Raw genomic sequence first — 25,392 nt, 5'->3', positions numbered from 1 at the left:
ACTCAAGATGCCTGTAATCCCAGCACTTTGGGAGGAGTAGGATGGCTTGAGCTCAGGAGTTTGAGACCAGCCTGAGCAATGTGGGGAGACCCCCCTCTACAAAAAATACAGACATTTGCTGAACGTGGTGTCGTGTGCCTAGGGTCCCAGCTGCTCCCCCTCTACAAAAAATACAGACATTAGCCGGGTGTGGTGCCGTGTGCCTGGGGTCCTGGCTGCTTGGGAGACTCAGGTGGGAGGAATGTTTGTGTCTAGGAGGTCGAGGCTGCAGAGAGCCATGATCACGCCACTGCCCTCCAGCCTGGGTGACAGAGCGAAAAAGAGAGGGAGAGAAAGAAAGAGAAGGAGACGGCTGGAGCGGCGGGCTCACCGGTCACGGAGGGGAAGTAGATGCCAACCAGGAGGGTAAAGGAGGCCGCAATGTCGGTGAGCACGTAGGGCAGCGTGCTGGCGCGGCTCTCCTCTGCCACAGGCACCGAGGGCACACCTTTCTTCTCCACAAACGCCCCTGCGTGCGCGTACGTACTCCACAGGTTCTCTGCCGGACAAGGAAGATCCCATGGGTTTCTGGCACCTTCCGTCCAGCGCCCACACCACGGGGCAGGCCACTCCCTGGCAGGTCCCACTGGTGGCCGGAGGAGAAGGGTCACAGCTTGTGCGCTGCAAGCAGGCTCCAATTCAAACAAGTTTTTTGAGACGGTACCTCTGGGAAAGCTACCTGTCTGCGTCTACGGAAGGAAGGTCAGCACTAAAGAGAAGCCTCAGTGCGGAACAACATACTCCTGGGAAGCCTGGGCCTCCCGTCTCGGGTTCTGGAGCAGGTCTCGTGTACCCTGCCAGGGGTCCTTTCCCTCAAGCCCCTGGGGCGGGTCCAGGGCAGCCTCTCCTCAGGGAAGGACACACAGAGGGGGTGTCACTGCCCAGCCACCGCTCCCTCACTAACACAGCAAGTTCCCCACACACACGGCCAGGTGGTCGTGGACATAAATCCATGGCTTTAAGACCAGCTTGCTGACCACGACAGAGGCCATCTCCCCGCCACGCTATGTTTGGCTTCTGTGGCTCTGCCAGGGGTGTGCACAGGGAACCCCAGGCTCGTCAGCAGCAGCTGGGGAGGGGCTCGGCCAGGCAGGAGGAACTGGGGCCCTGAGAGCGACTCTACGGTGACAGTGTCCACCGGGGCCAGCGCCGGCCGCCGCCACCCCCAGCCCCTGCTGCAGCCCTGCGGGCCTCACCCAGGAAGACGCCGCTGGCCGCGCCCGGGATGCCCTGGATTTCGGTGACATTGTTCTGGATGAAGTACTCGTCACACGTGGCGCCGGGCTGGGAGCCGTTACAGAAGAGGCCCCAGAGTGCAGAGGCGGCTGAGTTGTTGTCGGTGACGTAGGCCTTGACGCAGGCACCAAAGCTGCGCCGAGACAGCGTGCGGTTCCCCAGGAGGCAGACCCTAGGGCGGGACAGGGAGGCACGGCCGTGTGCTGCTGCCGAAGTGGCTTTTACTGCCCCACCCGGCTCCTCCAATGGGCACCCGTGGTGTCACCCGCGAGTGGCTCCTGGCACCCTGCACCTCCCAAGACAGGAAGGCCACAGATCACGCCGGGAACTGGGCCCGAGCCAGGCTGCAGCAGGAACGCAAGGGTCACGGATCATGCCGGGGACCAGGGACCCGGGACCGGGCCAGGCTGCAGCAGGAATGCTGTATACCGTACAGCCGTCCCCTCATCCATGGTTCGGCCACCCATGGTCCAAACATGCTTAACTGGAGTGTTCTAGACATAAACAATTCACACGTTTTCCACTGCGCAGTGGAAACCAGTGAGGTGGAACCCCGCAAACCCCCCGTGCCGACACAGCCACGCTGCAGTCGCTCCTGCCTGAGGCCCTCGGCGGTGTCCTGGCCGGGTCGGCTGTCACAATCTCAGTGCCTGAGTCCAAGCCACCCTCCTGCCACGTCCCAACGGCCAAGAGCACAGGAGTGCCGCCTCTGGTGTGTAAACCAGGCCTGTGTGTAGAAAACAGTCTACACGGGGCCACGGCTTCAGGCATCAGCAAGGGGTCTCAGGACGGGCGCCCCAGGGAAGGGCAGAGCTGTGTTTCCCTAAAACAGGCTCGCAGGGTTGCGGCTGCTCTGCCTCCCTCTGTTTTGAGGCCTCTATGAGGCTATTCCTTCAGGGGCTCCCTCCACACGGAGACGGCAAAAACTTGGGAACCTCGAGGGGCTTGGCTGCTGGCCTTTTCTGGACCCGCTCCTGAGGGCTCTGGTGGACACTCTCGTGTTCCAGGACGTGGGCCGCCTCCCAGCTTCTCCTCCAAGAGGACAAGAAAAGAGACTCTCCAAGCACCTCTGGGAGGGAGAAGGGAGCCCACGACCCTCGGTGCCACCTGACCGTGCTCAGGCCGCCGGCCACCCCTGAAACCTGCCACTGAGGAGGGTCTTCACGCTCAGACCCGGCCACGAGGATGCCTCGGCCCGCCTCACGGCTAGGTTTCCCATAATCCTCAGAACGAGCCCACAGGGGTTCCTGCCGTGGTCACACCCAGTCCCGCCCCTCGCGGGGAGCTCAGTGTCAAGGATGACGGACCAGAGGCGGGCAGAGCCCATGGGACCTGGCCCCAGCCCTACACACCACCCACGGCTCAGAGGCCCCGAGACTTACGGGATGTCCGGGGGGTCGAAGGCAGACTTGATGACGCCGGCGTAGATGGCCAGGATGGACAGCACGACGCAGGCCAGGAAGACCAGCGCCAGCTTGTTGACGTACTTGACGCCCACGAAGACCACCAGGGCCATGAGCACCAGCGTGCACGTGCCATACACACGCATGTTGTGCAGCATGGCGGCCGCCTCGCCACCCGCAGCCTCTGCCTGGAAGATGGCCGCACCCGGGGAGATGTATGTCTGCAGGGACAAGACGGGTTGGGAGGCCGTCCCCGGACAGAACTCCCCAGCGCCCCTCCCTCCTGCAAGCGCCACACAGGGGCCTCCTCCCAACAGGCGCTGGGGCCATCGGGAGGCATCCGTGCTGGACGGAGCCCGCGGGGTCAGCGCACGGGCAATGGACGGCCAGGGGCTTGCACGTTTCCCAGGAGCCACCCGGGCACCTGAGAGTAAAGCAACTTCAGGACCCGGGGCGGCCGCACGTCCACACTCAAAAGAAACACCTGCTAAGAGGAACGTGACAGCCTAGAGAGCTCGGCCCATCCCGGCTGGACGTCCTGGACAAACACTGGGTCTGACCACGCCGGCTGGGTGCAACCTCTGTTCTGCCCAAATTCAAGGGACGGAGATGCGAGACGGTGCTGCTCAGCTCCTCAAGACCAGGACAGGACTGGGGTACAGTAGGCATGGAGGACACGGCACTCATCCCCACCAAAGGCAGTCCGGGGAGTGCGGCAGCCACAGTGTCTTTGCAGCCATGGCACCCGGGGCAGGAAAGACCGAGGGGCATGGCCAGGGGACTCAGGGTGGGACAGAGGTGGATGCGACCCCACTGAAAGGTTTCAGAAACTTCTCGGCCATGTGGCTCTCTGCAAGAGCCCAGGAGGCCGGGAACCAGGTCTGGCAGCGGAGGGAGGGGCAGAAAGACTGGGGACGGGGGCTCAGGTGGGCGTCTCTGAAGCCCTGTGGGGACGGTGGGTTTCAGAAGCTCACAGGAAGGGTGGTGCTCAGCAGCCAGAGAGGGTGGTTCCTGTCCCCACGGGGACCAAGGAACTCAGGCCACAGCTCTTAGCTGTGCTCAGGTGATGTGGGGCGTGCTTTGAGCCTGTTTTGGGAAGGTGATGACATCACCTGGCCGTACACTGCTGGGCTCCGTAACCCTTGGCCAAGTGCCCAAATCAATCAGGCAGGGAAGGGGCTGGGATCCTGGCAAGAGGTTCTTCTAAGCCGAGTTCCAACCCTGCCCCAAAACAGCTCAGACTGCAGGGCCGCACCCATGCGGGGCTCAGATCTACAGCCCAGACGTCTACCCAGCTCATGCCAGGCACCCCTCGCAGAGGGCGGCAATGGTGCTCACGGGGGACCCAGGTCGCTGCAGAGTGGACGCTGCCGACGGCTTCCGCCAGGGAGAGCCCAGGGGCAGTCAGGGCAGTGGGGTCGGGATGGCTCCGTGTGCTGTGTGTGCCACAGAGCGGGTCAGGCAGGGCCCCTTGGCGTCCTGCCGCAGACTGTGGGGTGGGGAACGCTCCAATGCAGCATGCTCACCAGAAGGATCTCGATGGTCCCCAGAATATACATGGCCCCTGCGAACGTCGTGCCCAGGTAGAAGCAGAGGCCGACAGCGCCTCCGAACTCGGGTCCCAGCGAGCGCGATATCATGTAGTAGGAGCCGCCAGCTGTGGAGACACAGGCGGCGGCCGCGGGTCAGGGGCGCGCTTGGACGCAGACTTGAGGTGCGGTCTGCGCTGTCGCTCGTGAGTGAAGGAAGGCCTGTCTCTGCGAAGGCAGCGTGTTCGCCCACCGCAAAGCAGCACATGAAGACGTCCGGCTGCCACGGTAAACGCTCCCCTCCCGAGGCTCGGCACTCATTCCACACCGACCGTGCCCTCGTGGACATGAGGACCAGGTGAGGTCGGGGCAGGAGGCCCCAGCACGTCCGGGAAAAAGGCCTGCATACATCAATGGCAGCCCCAGCCCCCACTTCCACTACGTTTTGCTTATAAAAAAGGCAAAAGAGAAACCAGGATGTTCAGGAGTTCTCTGGTAGACTGTGAACCACGCATGCGATGGCTGACGGGAAAGCTGGGAGCGACCCCAGGGTTGCCTGGAGAACGCGGCTCTCCCTGCTCTGAGCAGTGCGTGTGGCATGAGGAAGGGGCCCTAACGGATGCAGTCATCAAGAAGCAGAGACTGGTCCCCTGGCTGCTGAGGGAGACCCCCAGTGAGGGCCCTCGTGCTCTCCTGCGGCCGGGGAAGACCACTGAGCACCACGCAATGCCCCCGTGGGGGTGGGGGCCAGCTGCGTGAGGACCTGGTGCTGAACAAGCCCGGCCGTTAACACACGCAGGACACGTGCACTAGGGAGCAGACGTGGCATCATCTCAGTTCACTAGTTATTTCGTGTTGCAATTTATTACTAATTAACAATATCATCTCGGTTCACCAGTTATTACGTATTGCAATTAATTTATTACTAATTAACATCATCTCAGTTCACTAGCTATTTACGTAATTACTAATTAACAGTATCATCTCAGCTCACTAGTTATTACGTACTATAATTAACTTAATGCTAATTATCATCTCAGTTCACTAGTTATTACGTATTGTAATTAATTTATTGCTAATGAACATCATCTCAGTTCACTAGTTGTTACGTATTGTAATTAATTTATTGCTGATGAACATCATCTCAGTTCACTAGTTATTACGTATTGTAATTAATTTATTACTAATTAACATCTCAGTTCACTAGTTATTACGTATTGTAATTAATTTATTAGTAATTAACAAGGTCAGGGCAGCGTTTTGTCTTCACCTTCCCTCATGAGATACAGGTTCCAAGAACTCAGCCTATGGCACATGCCAGGCTACAGGCATCACTGGAATCGCCCGTGCCTCCCCCTCCCAAGCCCGCTGCCCGGTGGGCACTGCCTACCCTGGCAAGAGACAGTCACCATGCAGCAAAATGGGGAAGAAAACCAAACAGCCGTGACCTCACGGCTCAAACGCCAGAGGAGCCAGTGGAGAACACACAGAAGGCCTGGCAGTGACCCCCAGGCAGCCCCTGGCCCTGCCTCGCGGAGCGGCCTCCTCCCAGTTACCGTGCGGAAACACACAGACTCCTCTAACAGGACTCAGGCACCCCTTACCTGGCACCACGCCGTTGGTAGCGATCGCACTCATGGAAATGGCGGTCAGCATTGTCTGCAGAAAGACAGGCGGCCATCTGAGGAGAGCTTTCCAAGAGCCTGCCGGCATCGCAACACTCCCAAGGCGCGGTCTATGGCCTGGCTCCCGCCGAAAGTCAGCCCCCGGCTCCAGGGCTCTCCATCTCAATGGAGTGGCTGGGAAACTAGGACCCGGAGGCTCCCGGGCACCAGGCATGCAGTGTCCTGGTTCCCACCCCTTTCCCTATGACAAGGACACCTGAAAGTACCCAAGGTCCTTCCAAACTGGAGGTGATGTCGTCAAAACACAGGGTGTCCCTTCCCTTGGAAGCCTCAGCCCCCTGAGGCCACCCCACAACACCCACCACCGGCCGAGATGCCTTTCCACAGACACGGGTAAATGAGGTGCCAGCGCCAATCAACACGCCAGCGCTAACCCCGGCCAGTGCGGTGTCTCATCCCCACAGCTGCCCCGGCTCTCGTGGAGGGGACGGCGCTGAACAACCTCTACACGGGTGTCTGGGGAGGGCCCTACTGTCCGGCTGCCCCCGCCTGAAGGCACAGCCACACTGGCCGGGGAGACTCACGCAGGTGCAGCACATGGCCACGATGAGGAAGGACTCCAGGACACCAGCCACCCCCACGATCCACGTCAGGCGCAGGAAGAGGATGACGCCCAGGATGTTCTGCAGGCACGGCAGGTAGACGCCAATGAAGGTGCCCATGCGCGGAGCCTGCGACGGAACACAGCGTGTGCCGGGGGCTCGGACCCCACACCCGAAGGCAGCCCCCTCCCCAGGCTGCACTCAGGCCCTGGGCAGGCAAAGCGGCCGTGGGGGCAGGAAGGGGCAGAAGGGGACTGGAGGGGACAGGAGTCCGTCCCGGAACAGACGGAGGCTCAGAGAGAGGCCCAGGGTGGGACCCTGACCATCCCGGGGGCGGGGGCTTAGGGGAGGGGAGCAGAACCACATGGTTGGCAGAGAACCAAGATGCAGACGCTCTGCTGTGCCTCCCCGACGGAGGGGAACCTGTTACACTGGAAAAGTTATGGGAAAAACTAGAGGGAGAACAGGAGGGCCCCCAGCTCCATTCCCTGGATGGCTCAGGGCCTCAGACCTGACATCCGGGGAGAGCCTGAGACTTCAGGAATGGAAGCAGAGCCGGCGGAGGGAAGAAACGGCTGCTGCCCATAAAGCTAAAAAAAATAAAATTAAATTAAAAAAAATAAAATCCACAGCTCAGCATTGGCCCAGGTCACCACAATATAACAGCAAAGGTTCAGATATCCACCCTGGGGCCACCCCGCCTGCCCCAGCATGGAGCAGGCAGCCCGCTTCAGACACCTGTGCCAGAGAGGGGGACACACCCCGTGGCCCTGAAGAAACCCGCACAGGCAAGGACCAGCAGCACAGCCAGAAGCAGGTCAGTGCCTGCGAGGCAGCCCCCCAGCCCCGCTCGGGACCGGCCAGGCTGGGGCAGAAGTTTCAGCTCTGTCCCCATTGCCTGCTCAGCCCCACTCCTGCCATGAGCAGGGGCACATGGCTCGGACCTGGAGCCATGGTGACGGCTGGCCCCAGCACAAGGTGACGTTTTAACAGGAAAACATCTCAAGGTCAATGTAGAAAACGGGGAAGGTTTTCTTTGAAGACATTTCCTGTGAACAACGGCCACAGTGCAGATCAGAACAGGCTCCGTGAGGAGGCTGAGGAGGGGGTTCGATCCTGGGGTTCACACAGCCCAGGCCTGGGGATGGGGCCGGCTGCCAGATGGGAACAGGGGACCAAGTGATGGACAGCTCCCAGGGAGAGCACGTTTAGCACCACACCACAAAAGCAAACAGGGCGGCTTCCGGGGTCATTGTGCCGGAACGCCTCCCACAGACAGGCCGAGTACAGGGCTCGGCAGAGATCTAGGGCTCCAATGACTTTAGGACCCTGGAGAAAATAATTTAAGAGAGCAGCCGGGAGCATGGGAAGCTCTGGCTCTGAGAGCCTGGGGGATGCACTTGGTTCCCTGAGCCCTAGGTGGGGAGCAACAGGGGAGCAACTTGCTTGTGACAGGGGCCCTGGAGAGGAGAGGGTGACGGGGCCGGGGGCCGCTGCTGGGCCCTCCAAATCTGGGTACGCCTTGTTCTTGGTGCAAACGACAGACGTGGTGGGAGATGGAGAAGAACCGGCTTTGGGACATTTTCATGGGATAAAACTGAGAACCCAGGGCAGGGGTGACAGCAAGGCTCCAGGGACAACTGTTGCTGTGACTTCACAGCAAGGCTTCAGCTAACGCAGGAGCCGACAGGCAGAGCTCCAGGCAGAGACGCCGTCCACACAGGGGACCCTGCCCTCCAGGCTCAGCCTCAGATCCCACGGCCCCGTGACAGGCGAGTCAGAAGCTGATACTCTGCCAAAGGCGGGGGATCCCGACTCCTCACGAAAGGGCATGGCTGGCCTTAGCCTCTCGGTTTGTGCCTAAAAGGCAACTTATAAGGCCCAACCCGACCCAATTTCAGGCGCGGGAGGCTGGAGATGCCTGGCCCTTTTAATGGGAGCAGGTCTGCTGGGGATGAGCCTCTGAGCCTAGCCAAAGAGGACGAGGGGCGGCCCCTGCCCTTCCACCCCAGGGGCCGAGCCACAGTCCCCAAAGGGAGCTGAAGGATTCACTGCCAACTGAAACCTGCCATCGTCACACAACAGGCCTGCTGGGGTCACAGGCCCTGGTCCCTCCCCGACTGAAACGCAGGCTGCACCAGCCTCGAGCACCTGCAATGTTGACCCCGAGGGACAGAGGCCTGAGAGCCACCGGCCTGGGGGTAGGGTTGCCAGGGAGGGCCGGGGAGAGCCCTCCAGGTGGGAACCTCCTGGATCCTGGCCCACGGTGTGCCGTCAACAAACGCACCCGCCTGGACGTTTCCTCATGTCTCGGTACCAAGTAGGGTGAGAGAAGCTGGGGTGTGCTCTCTATGGGCACCTCATGGCAGGCTGGGCTCCACCAGGCAGAGGGGTTGGAGCTGGGTGGCCAGGTCAGTGGTGCCTGAGCCCAGCCGAGCTGGAACTGAAGCCAGTTCCCGGAGCACTCGGACCAGGCCCATGGGAAGGCACCTGCTCCCTGGAGAAGGCCAACATCTCCCTAGACACAAACTCCAGCACGAAGGCGGACAGACAGGGAAGGCCTGTCCGTCCGGAGTTTTGGTGCCAGGGCACCAGCCTGAGCCCATGAGGCCTCAAGGTAGCGCCCAGCCTGCATGAGACCCCCGAGAGGTGCTGAGTGCTGAGCCCGGCATGGCAACACCCAATTCTGCAGCGTCCACGTGCAGCAGTGATGGCCCCACCCCAAGGGTTGGCCGAGCTATGGACAGGCGGGGTGGCCACAGGCTCCCCCAGCCGGGAAGGGCCCAGCAGGGGAACCACAAAGAGGTCCAGAGATGCAGCTTCCGAAGAGGCCGCTGCCCTGTCCTGGGACAACAGCCAGGGCTGAGGGCCCTCGTCAGGCCAGGCCCCACCCTGAGGTGGCCACACGGTCACGTCCCTCACTTATCTCTGATTACTTCAACCCCAGAGTGACGCTTCTCAAAAACAAAACCAAGTGTCTTCAGGTATCCTGGAAATGCAGTATTAATTCCACTGTGTTTACAGTAAAAGGAAGGAAAGAGAAATCTTCAGGGGCCTGACTTCCCCATCGCTGTGTGGGATCCAGGTCAGCTGAACACTGGACGCTGGCAGGAGGCGCTCAGGGCTGGCGCCGACGCAAAGCACAGAGCCCAGGCTAGGCAGATGCAGGGGAGGGCAGGGGGCCAGCCAAGGGACGCCCCACTAGGTGGAGGTCAGAGCAGGGGGGCCACCCTCCCTGGACCTGGTGGGCACCCGGTTCAGCACCTCCTTCCTTCCTGCTCACTGGCCCCTACCTGGTGCCACAAAACCCTCCCTCCTGAGAAGACAGGGGTCTCCTGAGAGTATTTCTAGAGTTAGAAAGTTAGGGAAAATAATAGGGGAATTTAAAAATCATCCTAAAAAGCCAATACATGCCCTTAGCTGTCTGCCGAAGGAGCGGGGCACAGGCTCAGGGCTGACTCGGGAAATGACAATTTTGTGTCAAGACTGGGGGAGGACGTCGCCTGGCTTCACAGCGGAGCCTGCACTGCACGGTTTCCTTCGGTGGATTTTTTGTTTGTTTTTTGTATCTTATGATTCTAAAGCAATGCACACGTATTTGGAAGATTTTAACAGGAGAGGGAGTTGAGAAGAAACTGAGCCACCTGTCGCACCCCCACAGCGAGGACAGCGTTTGTTTCATCCGCCCATGAGACTTTTCCCAACATGGGTACGGGGTCTCTCTCGCCTGTGAGCATCACTTCAGGGCGTCAGGCCTCAGGGTGGTTCTCAGGCAACCCGTCTGCGCAGGGGACGGCAGAACCCTCCAGAGGACGCTCAAGGGGTTTCCACACCTCGTCGCCCACAGAAACCACCCAGGGGAAAACGTTCTACGGAATCCCCACTGCACCCCCCTCGTTTCCTAGGACGGATTCCTGGAAACAAATCCTCCAGGAATAAAACTGCAGGGAAAACACTACCAGGCTAAGTGTCCTGGACAGGAAACGAAAAGGAGGGTGGCCCCCCGGGAGCTCGGAGGCCACAGCACCCTCTGGAAGGGGCCACGTCCCGGCCTCTCGGAACCATTCAGAATTCTCTCCACAGCAGGGGACAGGACCACTCCCGCAGAACGAACAAAACAGCCCAAGCTCGTTTCTCGACAGGGAACCCGGCCGCCCAGCTGTGTGGGGGATGTCATGCTTCCCGGACAGTGGAGAGGGAAGAGGGCTGGACCGGAGCTGCAGGGCAGGCACCATCGAGTCCTCCCAGAAAGAAAGGGCTGGACGGGGCCACGACACTATTGCTTAGGGCAACTCTTCTGACAAGCAACTGCTTTGCCGGCGTGATCTGACCTACCAGGACACACGGGGTGGGGACTGGCCGGGCATGGGCAGGGCAGCAGTACCTTGGCCTCGCGCCGCCGGCTCTCCTCGTCCTCCTCATGCTCCACCACGCCCTGGCTCAGGTTGGTGTAGTTGGCCAGCTTGTTGAGCAGTGAGGACACCATGGGGTTGCTGTCCATCTCCTCCTGTGCGGTGTGGACATAGGTCACAGGCGGCCCTCACCTCGCCGCAGGCCCCCAGGCTGCCTCCCCATGTTCAGGTTGTGGAGCTCAGGCTCTTGCCCGGTCCTGCGCCCCTGGGTCTGAAGCCAGCCAGAGAGGCCTGGACACCTGGGTGGAGGTCTGAGTCTGAGGCCGGGGCTCCAGGCCTCACTGAGTGGGACCACCCACCCATGGCAGGGACCCCGGGATGGCCAGCACTCAGCAGCTCTGAGGGGTTCCCGTGGGGCTGGAACACCCTCGATCCAGGAAGGACCCCAGAAGGCGCCCGTCGAGGACCACATCCCAGCTCAGGTGCGGGACTGGGTCCCCTCCATGGCCTTCGGGACAGGGAGGCCCCGGTTCCTTCCACGTGGTGTCCAGTCCTGTGGGAGGCCCCGGCCTGGGGGCCCCCAGGGGCTCCTTTACTTTTCCACATCAAAGCAACGGCCCTGGCACCTTCTTCTTCCAATAAGTTACCTCGAAAAGTGCCATGTTCTTCCCTTCAAAGAAACTCTCCTGTTCCGCCTCAACATTGTTGAGGAATGGGCTGTTTTCTCTTGGATTTCCATCTCCTGGTGAGGGAAAAACAGTTCAGAGTCAGCATAGAAGAAACTAAAAGCAGGCACAGAAGGCCAACCGCAGATCCTGCATGGAGGGCCCTGGTCCCCACCAGCTGTCACCTCCAAACCGTGGCTAAGGGTGACACTACCCCTTCCTTCCACATATCTGTGTTCCAAAGAAAGGGGCATTTCCCAGGGTGCACGCTAGTCCCAGGACACACGCTAGCCCCAGGACACACACTAGTCCCAGGACACACGCTAGTCCCAGGATACACGCTAGACCCAGGACACACGCTAGCCCCAGGGCACACGCTAGCCCCAGGGCACACGCTAGCCCCCAATGCACACACTAGCCCCAGGGCACACGCTAGTCCCCGGCACACGCTAGGCCCAGGACACACACTAGCCCCAGGGCACACGCTAGCCCCAATGCACACACTAGCCCCAGGACACATGCTAGTCCCCGGCACACGCTAGGCCCAGGACACACACTAGCCCCAGGGCACACGCTAGCCCCAATGCACACACTAGCCCCAGGACACATGCTAGCCCCAGGGCACACGCTAGCCCCAGGACACACGCTAGCCCCAGGGCACACGCTAGCCCCCGGCACACGCTAGCCCCAAGACACACGCTAGCCCCAGGGCACACGCTAGCCCCAGGGCACACGCTAGCCCCAATGCACACGCTAGCCCCAGGACACACGCTAGCCCCAATGCACACGCTAGGCCCCGGCACACGCTAGCCCCAGGACACACGCTAGCCCCAGGGCACAAGCTAGCCCCCAATGCACACGCTAGCCCCAGGGCACACACTAGCCCCCAATGCACATGCTAGCCCCAGGGCACACGCTAGCCCCAGGACACACGCTAGCCCCAGGGCACACGCTAGCCCCAATGCACACGCTAGCCCCAGGGCACACGCTAGCCCCAGGACACGCTAGCCCCAGGGCACACGCTAGCCCCAATGCACACGCTAGCCCCAGGGCACACGCTAGCCCCAGGACACACGCTAGCCCCAATGCACACGCTAGCCCCAATGCACACGCTAGCCCCAGGGCACACGCTAGCCCCAATGCACACGCTAGCCCCAGGGCACACGCTAGCCCCAGGGCACACGCTAGCCCCAGGACACACGCTAGCCCCAATGCACACGCTAGCCCCAATGCACATGCTAGCCCCAGGGCACACGCTAGCCCCAATGCACACGCTAGCCCCAGGGCACATGCTAGCCCCCACACACATTATCATTTAAGACAAAACCCCTGAAAGCCTCAGCAAATGAGCTGTTCAGCCCAGGGCAAGGGTACCTCCCTCTGGCATTGAAAAATCTCTCATTCAGCCAAATGTGGGCAAAATTCTCACTTTCAAAAGTCAAGGCTGCACCTCCTGGCCTTGCTACTTAACCCGCCGTTTCTGAGGGACACAGAAGATTTCCCACTGTTCCCTGTCGAGGATGCTGCCCACGGGCTCTCCAGGCAAATGAGCCCCCAACTCCTGCATCTTTCAAGAAGGCTGGGCTGGTGACCCCTCCGGGGGCTGGGCCCAGGGCTTGGAACCAGGGGGTAGATCCTAGCAGCTGCTCGAGGGCATGAACAAGGGGGTTGGGGCGGAGGAGGACTTGAGGCTCCCTGGCGAGTTGAGGCCCAGTGGCCCATGTGACGGTGTTAGGAGGCAGGGTCTGTAGGAGGCAGGGTCTGTAGGAGGTGGGGTCTGTAGGAGGTGGTGAGGCACGGAAAGGATGAAAGTCCCTACACCCAGCCCTCAGCAGTAGAACTCTCCCACCCTCCCACCCTCCCACCCTCCACGCAAGGACACGGCAGGGAACCTAGGGCCCTCAACAGACCCCAAACTTGCCCAGGCCTTGGTCTGAGACTTTCAGCCTCGAAAACTCTGAGAAGTTTCTGTCTTCATGAATCACCTGCCCTTCAGGAATCATCAGGGAATCAGGGACTGTCACAGCAGCACAAGGACCTCAGCACAGCCACTGCAGAGACCACAGCCTGCCCATCATCAGGGACTGTCACAGCAGCACAAGGCCCTTGACACAGGCCACTGCAGAGACCACAGCCTGCCCATCATCAAGGACTGTCATAGCAGCACAAGGAACTCGGCACAAGCCACTGCAGAGACCACAGCCTGCCCGGGACCCCCGAGCCAGCAGCCCATGACCAGGAGAACAGGGTCTGCAAATGCACATGCCCCAGCCAGGCACGGTGAGGAGCTGAAGGGCATCAAACCCACACCCACCTGTGCACCCCAGGGCCCTCTGCCCCATGAGCTGCACACCAGCCCCCCAGACTGGGAACGACCAGGCTGGGACCCTTCCTAGCGGTGCTCAGCCCATCCTTGACCAGCCACCCTAGCCCTGCACAGAACTGTGTGGGACGCTGAGGGTCCAGAAGAAACGGCCAAGATAGGATGCGAGGTGGCCGGAGGAGGGCAGGCCAGGAGCTCATCACTGTGGCAAACAACACTAGGGGGAGGGTGGGCATTTTCTATGGTACGTTTCAGATGTGCCAGAGCCCACTGGCGGCCACCTTGGCTGGCTGACAGGCACCAGCTGCAGGAGTGGTGGGTTCCGGCCATGCCAGCAAAGAGGGCATCGCCGTCCCGGGGCGGGCGGGCAGCACGTGCTCCCAGTACGGTGCCCACGGCGGAAAGCACAGCCCTCAGGGTATAAGGTCCTTGGTGCGACCATGAGCGACTGCAGACGCCCAGACCGCGGGACACACCACAGAGAGGCCAGCACCACAGAACAGCAGCCCCACCCCTCAAAAACATCAGGGAGACAACACAGACGAAGCTCCAGATGACAGAGACGGCCAAGTGCACGCACGACCTCAGACTTTCTTTTTCTAGAGACCGTGTTTGGGCCAGTTGGTGAGATCCGAAAAAGGTATCTCGTGTGTGATCATTAACTCCCTGCTTCCGGGGACTGCGCTGCAGAGATTCCAAAAGAAACGTGCTTGCCTTTAGGAGACACACCTGTGAGGGGGACACCACTCAGCTGCTTCTTCCCAACCGTTCAGAAACAACGTGAGGGTGAAAGATGGAGACCCAGGGCGGGGCGGGGAGCAGGAGGGACACAGCCGACACGGCAGGAGGTTGATATTTGGGCAACGAAGGCCAAGGCCGGGTGGGTGTTCTCCACACTGGTCTTGCAACCTTTCTGAAATCTGAAGTTCCATGAAAATCAGGTTAAAATAAAAATTACAAATACATTCAACTAAGAAAATACGTCTAAATGTCTTTCCCAAGGATTATAGGTGTCTTTCCAAAATGAGCCCCATCCACGGCCCTTCCCCACTCCTCTCCCATGTTTTCAGCGGATTCCTGCTCAGGCCCTTTGTCTGGACAGAATGGCCGACTGTTTACAGAGAGATCAGCGGTGACTGGCGAGTCTTTCGGGAGTCAATGGAAGATGAAGGACCAGGAGCCTGGTACAGCTGTTCTTGGAGGGAGGGAGGGACGGAGGAAAGGAGTGAGGGAGGGAGGGAGGAAAGGAGTGAGGGAGGGAGGGACCCGAGGGTTTCAGGTTCTCCCTCCCACGCAGCCAACCCCACATACAACCTTGGACAAAGTCACAGCTGCTTGGGTTCAAGTTTCTCTTCCCCGCAGGAAGGGTGCGCGGCTCTGGAGGCCGAGCCCTGCCTGCCCTTCTCCACCAGGAGGGCAGCTTGGGGCTCCACTGCTCGGCCCACATCCCTTCTGGAAAGCACGGGTTGACTGGTGGTTGGGGTCTTAACACGGAACTACGTTTGCGTTCAGCAAGCAACCACTGTTTATCTGAACTTCTACGAACCGCGCAAGTAGGAAAAATGTGTACACAGCAAGCACGTTCACTCAAACCAAGGAGACCAACATCCTTCCCGTCACCTCCAACACTCCCAGCAGCAACAACCACTGCTCACCTCGGTGTCTCCTCTGCACAGCCTGCTTGGGAAGATGGCAACACCTATCAGGCCCCAAGGACACCTCAAAAAACACACACGCAAGCCTCCTACAGGCAATCTATGCAGTTGGAAAAAAGCACTAGCAACAACTTGTTCAAGTTGGATGAATATCGAGCAATTCATTAAACTTAGAAAACATAACCATGTAACCGCCACAGGGTCACACCTGGGATCCGTGTGTCCGACTGTGCACCAGCGGCCTCACGACAAAGCCCCACACGTGGGGACAACGAGGCGTGAGTCTCTCCTTTCACTGCTTACTAAAGTAACACAGACGATGAGTCCAGAACACAAAGACGCACAGAAAAGGGGGACGGAGCACGCCAGCGGGGTATGGCTGGTCCTCCCACGTAGGGACTGCACTGAACACATGAGCATGTTCTACCAGCCACCAGCACGTTCTTGTTACCAAAAGCAGCCTCAGACCATGACTACAACCTTCGAGCCTTTGTTTTTTTTGTTTTGTTTTGTTTTTTTTGTTTTGTTTTGTTTTGTTTTTGTTTTTTTGAGACGGAGTCTCGCTCTGTCGCCCAGGCTGGAGTGCAGTGGCGCGATCTCGGCTCACTGCAAGCTCCACCTCCCGGGTTTACGCCATTCTCCTGCCTCAGCCTCCTGAGTAGCTGGGACTACAGGCGCCCGCCACCGCGCCCGGCTAATTTTTTGTATTTTTAGTAGAGACGGGGTTTCACCGTGGTCTCGATCTCCTGACCTTGTGATCCGCCCGCCTCGGCCTCCCAAAGTGCTGGGATTACAGGCGTGAGCCACCGCGCCCGGCCACCTTCGAGCCTTTGAAGAGAACGTGTCTCCCCTCGCTTTCTTAAGAGTGTCGCTTGGTCTCTGTGGAGGCCACGGCAAGTGTGCTCTCAGCAGGACGGACGTGCCCACTCGGGAGATGCACAAACATTTCCACCTGGTTAAAACAGCCAGGTCAGACCCGAACCAAGAGTGCGTCCCAGGGACGTCATGCCTCAAACGCCACCCAAGAGACTGTTAAAAATCCAATGCCCCCTCTAACCCTCTGAACGCCCAGCCCCCTCATCTAACCCTCTGCACACCCAGCCCCCTCTAACCCTCTGAACACCCAGGCCCACCTCTAACCCTCTGCACGCCCAGCCCCCTCTAACCCTCTGCACGCCCAGCCCCCCTCTAACCCTCTGCACGCCCAGCCCCCCTCTAACCCTCTGCACGCCCAGCCCCCCTCTAACCCTCTGCACGCCCAGCCCCCCTCTAACCCTCTGAACACCCAGGCCCACCTCTAACCCTCTGCACTCCCAGCCCCCTCTAACCCTCTGCATGCCCAGCCCCACCTCTAACCCTCTGCACGCCCAGCCCCCCTCTAACCCTCTGCACGCCCAGCCCCCCTCTAACCCTCTGAACACCCAGGCCCACCTCTAACCCTCTGCACTCCCAGCCCCCTCTAACCCTCTGCACGCCCAGGCCCACCTCTAACCCTCTGCATGCCCAGGCCCACCTCTAACCCTCTGCATGCCCAGGCCCACCTCTAACCCTCTGCACACCCAGGCCCCTCATCTAACCCTCTGCACACCCAGCCCCACCTCTAACCTCTGCACACCCAGCCCCACCTCTAACCCTCTGCACACCCAGCCCCACCTCTAACCCTCTGCACACCCAGCCCCGCCTCTAACTTCTGCACACCCAGCCCCACCTCTAACCCTCTGCACACCCAGCCCCACCTCTAACCCTCTGCACGCCCAGCCCCCTTCTAACCCTCTGCACACCCAGCCCCGCCTCTAACCCTCTGCACACCCAGCCCCCTCATCTAACCCTCTGCACACCCAGCCCCACCTCTAACCCTCTGCACGCCCAGCCCCGCCTCTAACCCTCTGCACGCCCAGCCCCACCTCTAACCCTCTGCACGCCCAGCCCCCTTCTAACCCTCTGCACACCCAGCCCCACCTCTAACCCTCTGCATGCCCAGCCCCCTTCTAACCCTCTGCACTCCCAGCCCCCTTCTAACCCTCTGCACACCCAGCCCCACCTCTAACCCTCTGCACTCCCAGCCCCCTTCTAACCCTCTGCACACCCAGCCCCACCTCTAACCCTCTGCATGCCCAGCCCCCTTCTAACCCTCTGCACGCCCAGCCCCCTCATCTAACCCTCTGCACACCCAGCCCCACCTCTAACCCTCTGCACGCCCAGCCCCCTCATCTAACCCTCTGCACACCCAGCCCCACCTCTAACCCTCTGCACGCCCAGCCCCCTTCTAACTCTCTGCACACCCAGCCCCACCTCTAACCCTCTGCACGCCCAGCCCCCTTCTAACCTTCTGCACACCCAGCCCCCTCATCTAACCCTCTGCACACCCAGCCACCTCTCTAATCCTCTGCACACCCAGCTGTGTCCCTTGCGCTCCCCTGGCCTGGACTTGGACATCGGCAGGCCTGGCTGCTGTGAAGGGCAGCGAGTTTTCCTCTGGCCGAGCCCCGCCTGTGTTTTGGGGATAGGGCCACTCGCCTGGGATGGCACCTCCTCCCTCGTCATTCTGCACATTCATGATGACCGGAAAGCTCCTCAGAGGACAAACGGACACACAGGAAAGACTGGGTGTGCGGTGCAGGAGGGTGAGACGGGCAGGGTTCTTGCCGGGCGGCCCACAGTGTCTAACCCTCAGGGCAGGCCTCGGCGGTGCCCCTGCCCAGGCGCCATGCACAGGTGGCCTCTGACAGGCTGGGTGAAGCGGGGGCAAGGGATGGCCCAACAACCCAGATCAAGTGTCCCCAGCCAAATCCACCCTGTGGGCCAAAAAACAGCACCCAGACACCGCGTGCCCTCAGGCAGGAGCGGGGCACAGACACCGACCCAGCCTCAGGCAGGAGCGGCACAGACACCAACCCAGCCCCGACCTGGTCCATCTCCCCTGGGGGACGGCAGCGCCCCGACCCGGTCCGTCTCCCCTGGGGGACAGCGGGGCCCCGACCCGGTCCGTCTCCCCTGGGGGACGGCAGGCATCTCGGCAGGTCAGAGGATTGATCCCGGTTCCGGTCAGGACACATAATGAGCCACGGTACCGACCCCCACCTAACTCGCCTCCTCAGAAGACAAACCCATTTCTGATTTGTCTCCACATTTAAGGACTGAAATACTCAACTCACCTCACAGAAACCCCTGTAAAGGCCTGCTCCTTTCACATTTTACATCACAGCAGTGGCCTGCCCAGGACAGTTTAGAAAGGCTGACTCAGGAATCTCAGTTCATGCCAAGCTCATGGTCTCCCCAAAACCAAGTGCAGCAAAACTCGGGACACCTTAAAACCATGCGACCAGGCCGGGCGTGGTGGCTCACGCCTGTAATCCCAGCACTTTGGGAGGCCGAGGCGGGGGGATCACGAGGTCAGGAGATCGAGACCATCCTGGCCAACATGGTGAAACCACGTCTCCACTAAAAAATACAAAAAATTATCCAGGCGAGGTGGCGGACGCCTGTAGTACCAGCTACTTGGGAGGCTGAGGCAGGAGAATGGCGGGAACCCGGGAGGCGAAGCTTGCAGTGAGCCGAGATCACGCCACTGCACTCCCACTTGGGCGACAGAGCGAGACTCGGTCTCAAAAAAAAAAAAAAACAACCATGTGACCAGTCGGGAGCGATGGGAACGGCCCCTTCGCTAACACCACGGTCCCTCCGGCGGGCGTGTGGGGCAGGAGTGTGGAGCAGGAAGTCCAGGGTCCCCCAGGCCTGGGCCGCTCCACTTCGCACCCTGACCGTGCGTGATGGTTCCTGTTATCACTGAGAAACGTGATCAATAAGGCTTTAAAAGAAGGCTCCTTCAGCCAGTAGCATCCAGGGCGAGAAGTAGCAGCCACGGCATTTCAACCCTCTCCTCCCACCAGGCCGGCTGGGCTCCCACACGCCTCGGAAGAGAACAGCGAGGCGAGGCGGCCGCTCAGGAATTTCCCCTTGAAGGAGACTCGGGCGGATGTCTGCAAATAGCTCATGAAGCCCGTGAATCATCCACGAATGTCCCTCGCCCTCGGGCAGCATCAGGACGGCAGGGGCTGGTACTGTCCGTGCTGCCTGTCGAGGCTTGTACGGTGCTTCATTCTGCAGACACGCCGTCAGAATTAAAAATCCACAGGACCCGGCCAGAGTCACCGGGAAAGAAGCCCCTGTACAGGCCGCCCGGACCCTGGGCCTCCTGCAGCCGCTTGCTGTCATCTATCTTTCCACAGCCTTTCAAAGGCTGGATGGTCTCACAGCAGCCCCCAAATCCACAGCACGGCAGGCCCCAAAGGCAAGCCCATCTGCAGATCCAACAGCGGGAACCAAAACGAGACCCCAAACCCTGAATGAGGGTCCAGAAGCCTGGCTGGGGTGGGAGAGGAAGGTGAGCTGCACTCATGGGTAACGGAGGGGGAGACGGCGCCCTGAGGAGACTGCGCCCAGTCCGGCTGACGCGTGTGCCCAGACGCCGTGTACAGGGAGGGCGCCTGTCCTCTGGGGTCTTCCTCCCGGAAACACCCAGCCACAGGCTAACCACGAGAGAAAACACCAGACACCTCCCAACTGAGGGGCATTCTCTGAAATGGACCAGGACTCCCCAAAACTGCCAGAGTCACCAAAAAAAGAAAGTCCGAGAAACCGTCACAGCCAAGAGGAGCCCAAGGAGGTTTGGGAACTCGGTGTCTGTCACGCTGGATGCTGGACATGTCCTGGGACAGAAAAGGACACCAAAGGACACCAGGAAACAGGAGGTGAAACACGAGCCTGGAGGGGTGTGGTTCTGCGTGGTGAGCACCCACCAGGAGCCCTCAATGAGCTGAGCCCCCCACCGCCCGTGGCCACTCCCCCACAGCTGTGTGCATTGCTCTCCTGCTCCGTCCATCCCAACATCTTCCCAGCTCTGGGAACAGCCCTGGCCTTGGCCCACCTCGTCCCTGGGAACAGCCTGTTTTAGTGCCTTCTCCCCAGAGGCCCCTCCTCGCTCACCTGCCCCAAGCGGCCCTAGGCAGCTGGCACTGGGTGAACCGCCCTGCCTACCTGTGCTGGGACAGGGCCTTGACCAGTGCCACCGGCGCCCGTCCCTCCAGGTTTAAAGCAGTTCCAGCAGCAGCTCTGCTCACAGCTTGTCTGGTGTCTTCATGAACCCCATGCACCAGGCTGACCTATCCCCAGGGGCCAGGGTCTCAACAGGACCTGCCCAAGCAGACAGGCCCTGGACTGACAGCGTCTGGCCAGCAGGCCCGGCCTGGGTCCAGGCCCCAGAACCACGGCCTCTGGTGGGCCCCTGAGACCTTGGAGGAGCCCTCCCAATAGCCAGCAAATGCCGACAGCCGGTGGTGGAGAACCAGACACACCAGGCTGACCAATGCCGCTCTCCTCCTCAGCCATGAAGGCAGCGAGGTCGAGCCCTGGCCTGGAGAGCTGGCCATAGGTCAGTTTTTTCTCATCTTGTTTTTTCTACCTCTTAATTTTATTATGAAAACGACCTCAGGTAAGCAAGTGGGCAGACATCCTGTGCGCCCCCAGTGCTAGCTATCCACACACAGATCCACCCCATGGACGCATGTCACAGCACACAGTGGCCACCACCGCCCCTGCCCGGCCTCCAGCCCCCGACACTGAGCAGCCCTGTGGCCCTCTGGAGCCACTTTGCTGAGTTTTCTCTGGCTGCGGCCACCTGGGCAAGAAAACATCTATCTGCCAAGCATTAACAAAGGCCTGTCCCTGCTCACCGGACCTACCACAAGCCTCCCACCACTTCCCCAGCTCCCTCCCTGCCAAGCCCCCCAGCCACAGAGGCCAGTTCTGGTCTGTTTTTCACTCTAGATTAGTTTTCCCGACACCTTATCAACACAGTGAATGCAGACTCTGTGGTCAGTAAGCAGATCCTGATGGGCTGGGCTCTTGGGGAGCAGCCTCCTGGGCTTGTCCAACCAGGCTGTGTCCCCACCCCAAGAGGGAAGGGGGCGGCTGCAGATGGAAGAGTGAAGACCAGACACACAAGTGTCCCGGCCAGAGGAAGGGCAACCCCTCCAGCCAGAGAGGCAGCGAGAGTCTGCGTGTCAGACCCCTGACCCATCCCGATCCACGCCTGGGAGGTGCCTTCACGGGTAGTGTCTGCAGGGAGAAGCTGGTCTAACCCCCTCTGAGATCGCGATGCCTCCACCAGCCTCCCTATCTCCAGGCACAACCTCATCCCTTTCTCAGTGGCTCATCCCTCCCCCTATTCCTCCTGCGTTTTGGGATTTTACAGCCATTCTCCGAAAAGGGCTCCAGGAACGTCCTCTTAGAGCTGGAAGCAGCTGACAGGCAGGAGGGGCTGTGAAGCTGGAGTCAGGTCCGGCAGCCTCCGCCCCTTCCTGCCCTCCAGCGTGGGTGGTCTGTCCAGCTCCCCAGCCCTGCAGAGCAGTGGCAGGCGGCACAGGACCTGTGCACACAGAGAGGCGCCAGGCCCGGGGCAGGGGACAAGCAGGTCCAGGCTTCCCGGCTCCCTGCACTCCGGGAGGTGCTCAGGCCTGGCTCTGTGTGTCCCCTGGGTCCAGGGGGCCACCCTCCCCTGGAGCCACAGGGACACCTGCAGCAGAATGAGTCCCACGTGGTGACCTAGTGGCATCAGTCCACGTGGTGACCCAGTGGTATCAGCCCACATGGCCTCTGGGAACAGCCCGCAACTGAATGGACCCAGGAACACCCCCCGCCCACACCACTGTCTGGAGGCTGGGCTCCCTGTGAAGACGCAGACCCAGGAGCACTCCCCCACCCCCACCGCCTGGAGGCCGGGCTCCTGGTGATGGCACCAGGCACCAAAGTACAGTGTGTTTGGGTTCCAGGACCCGAACGCCAGCTGATGACCCCTGACACTTGCCCTCCCTCTGCCCCTAAAATCCAGAACCTGAGGCTCTTGGGGGCACAGGAAGAGAACCGCCCAGTGTTCAGGCTGGGACCCGGGGGTTTCAGGTAAGCGCTGAAGCTTCCAGCACAAGTTTCTGGCTAAAGCAGTGCTGTCTTCTGAGGCAAAAACAGGCCCTTCATCACCCATTCCCGAAGGGCCCTCCTCCCAACGGTCTGTGCAGACACCACTACCAGCATCCTGTAAACCAGGAGAGCCCAGGAGATCCCAGCTCACCGTAAGAGGCACTGGGAGCAAGGAAGCCTGGCTGGAAGGTCCTGGCAAGCTACGGCCAGACACACATGAACACCCGCCACACAAAACACACACTCACACACACACAGACTTGCATGGGTACGCATGCACAGACAGGCACTTCCACGTGCACACGCAAACATGCTCACACGTAAGACACTCTCCATACCCGTACTCAAACCCGTACTCAAACGCACACACGGTACCCCACTCATCCATACACACAACACTCACCTCGCAAACCTGCACACGCACCTGTACTCACGTGTGCATACCCTTACCACAGTCACAGTCACACACAAACACCTGCACATACACGTGTACACATACACATATCTGCAGCACACACATCTGCAGAAAGTCCCAGGGGCTACAGCCCCCAGACTGCACCACCCATGGGGCGGGGTGCCCAGGACACAGGCACACACTGGGACCACAGTCCTTCCATCTAAAGGACACGCCTGCTTGTGGGAAGGCGGCCTCGGGTGAACTCACTTCCCGAACCCTCTGTCAGGTGGCTCTTTGCTGGTCCTGGTCCAGCCTCCTCCCTTAGCAGCCCGAGTGACGTCTGAGCCATGGAGTGACGTCTGAGTCCCCTAGTGCCAGAGGCTCGGGGCCCAGGCAGCCTGCAGGGGCAGAGACGAAGGAAGGCGGGAGAGGCAGGGCCCCAGCGCACCTGCCAGGCCCTCCCAGGGCAGCTCCTGTTACAGGCTCCATCTGGGCTGCGGTCGGGACCCTTGGTGGCATGGAGGGGACCCAGGAGGGGCCTGGCCTGGCGCACTTCCCTCCTCTGATTTCCACTCCACTCAATCCCTCCCCAGTGACTGCCCAGGGCGTCTCCGAGCCTCCCTGAAAGCCCAGGCCCGACCCGCTGGCGCCAGAGGTCTGCAGACAGAGCCAAGGAGACTAGAGGTCATGGCCACTGCCACCCTCGTGACAGGCTGGCTCCTGGCAAGGGAAACTGAGGCACGGAGCAAATGTTCAAGGATCACTTTAACATCCTCCTCGCGAATGCACATGTACAAGGTGGACATCTCCTGTGCACTGGGTCTAAATGGACAGGAATGCTGGGAGGGCCAGCGGGGCTACCCCACCATGAGGACGGCTCCAGGCCATGGCAGACACACCAGCCAGACACGCCAACCAAGCACACGGGCATGCTGCGTGCGGCTGTCCATGGCCAGCCTTGAGCTCAGGCCCCAGCCCCCTAACTTCCCAGAGCCACTGGAACCAGCACAGTGGATGGCAATCTGACTCCAGGGGTCAACACAGGCCTCACTCTCATCCCAGACCCCAGGACCACTCCCCACAGAGCCGAGCTCCCTCCCCAGCCAAGGCCCCCAGCCACAGAGGCAAGTTCTGGTCTGTTTTTCACTCTAGATTAGTTTTCCGACACCTTATCAACACAGTGAATGCAGACTCTGTGGTCAGTAAACAGATCCTGATGGGCTGGGCCCTTGGGGAGCAGCCTCCTGGGCTTGTCCAACCAGCCTGTGTCCCCACTCCGAGAGCGAAGGAGGCGGTGCAGACGGAAGGGCGAAGACCAGACACACAAGTGTCCCGGCCAGAGGAAGGGCAGCCCCTCCAGCCAGAGAGGCAGTGAGAGTCTGCGTGTCAGACCCTGACCCATCCCGATCCAGGCCTGGGAGGTGCCTTCACGGGCAGTGTCTGCAGGGAGAAGCTGGCCTAATCCCCTCTGAGATCGCGATGCCTCCACCAGCCTCCCTATCTCCAGGCACAACCTCCTCCCTTTCTCAGTGGCCCACCAGGGAGGTGCGTGTGGGGTGCTGCCCGAGAAAACCCCAGAACGCAGGAAACAAACCACCCTTGATTCACACGTGATTCAGACACAGCACTCTCCTCCCCACAACTGTTTCCTCAAAAAGAAACCGCCCAAGGAGAGAGCGGAAACAGGCACTGGCTGGCAGGCTGGGGGCCCGCGTCACAGCCCAGGGCCGCAAGCACCTCAGACCCTGAGACCTCTGCAACAGCAGCACACACCCCTCCCCGCAGGGATGAGGTCCTGCAGTCACCGACCAGCCAAAGGGGACCCTGCTGTAGGCTTGTTCCCCGGCACTCCCGGCCAGAGGCTCCAGGACCCTTGGGGAGTCAGCGGCCACGAACAAGGGAAGAGGCAGGGCCTGGACAGCATGGCCAGCCAGGCAGCTCATCGTTCAGGCTGCTGCATCGAAGCCAGAGGTTTATCTTCACAGAACAGGCCTCTGCCCCCAAAAGGGAGTTTCCCTCCTCTTCACAAAGGAAAGGTATTAACCCTTTGTGCTCTGCCCTTGTCCCTGGGCGGCACTTCCCCAGCCTCTGAGAAGGAAGACCAAAGAAGACCAGCCCCCACCGTGTCAGTTACCAGGAGGGCCCCCAGTCATCTGTTCACCAGGCCCCAGACGCCCCCAGCCCAGCCCAGTGCCCTGAAGACCAGCTGGTCCACTCCTGAACGCCGTCCATGCCCAGCTCCGCCAGGCTCCACAGGGTTACCAGGCCCCACAGGGAGCAGACTGCCGCTCGCTCAAGGCCCCGGCGGGTCTCACACTCCCCAGCACCCAGGGACTCCTGCCCCACCCACCACGCGGCCATCACAAAATGACTCTGGGAGCCGCCCCCAGAAACACTCAGCTGATGGAGCTGGTTGAAATCAAAAGCACCCAGCCAGGAACTGTGGTTAATACTTAACATCAAACATCAAACTTTGCCCTCCAGACCTCGGTCTAAGGCACAGCTTAGAAAATTCATATTCCGGCCAGATATGGTGGCTCACTCCTGTAATCCCAGTGCTCTGGGAGGCCGAAGTGTGCAAACTACTAGAG

The 25,392-nt window shown here is 60.5% G+C and overlaps 1 protein-coding gene across 5 annotated transcripts in view; it reads right to left on the bottom strand.

Annotated features, from left to right (window-relative positions):
- Positions 1–25,392, bottom strand: part of LOC105464574 (solute carrier family 12 member 7) — a 102,827-nt gene that overhangs the window by 28,645 nt on the left and 48,790 nt on the right. For 4 of the 5 annotated variants that reach the window (XM_071099132.1, XM_071099128.1, XM_071099129.1 and 1 more), the window contains 8 exons: positions 11,434–11,528; positions 10,819–10,941; positions 6,417–6,563; positions 5,812–5,866; positions 4,205–4,335; positions 2,658–2,899; positions 1,236–1,447; positions 371–538 (listed from right to left, as the gene is read on the bottom strand). In XM_071099132.1, coding sequence (XP_070955233.1) covers positions 371–538; positions 1,236–1,447; positions 2,658–2,899; positions 4,205–4,335; positions 5,812–5,866; positions 6,417–6,563; positions 10,819–10,941; positions 11,434–11,528 — 1,173 coding nt within the window. Of the gene's footprint in view, positions 1–370; positions 539–1,235; positions 1,448–2,657; positions 2,900–4,204; positions 4,336–5,811; positions 5,867–6,416; positions 6,564–10,818; positions 10,942–11,433; positions 11,529–24,935; positions 25,071–25,392 lie in introns of those variants that run through there. The other variant, XM_071099130.1, reaches the window with a different exon arrangement.

Source organism: Macaca nemestrina, chromosome 6 (genome assembly GCF_043159975.1).
Source record: "Macaca nemestrina isolate mMacNem1 chromosome 6, mMacNem.hap1, whole genome shotgun sequence".
Taxonomy (NCBI): Eukaryota; Metazoa; Chordata; class Mammalia; order Primates; family Cercopithecidae; genus Macaca; species Macaca nemestrina.
The sequence above is the reverse complement of the archived record's forward strand: the minus strand, read 5'-3'. Positions and strand labels throughout refer to the sequence as shown.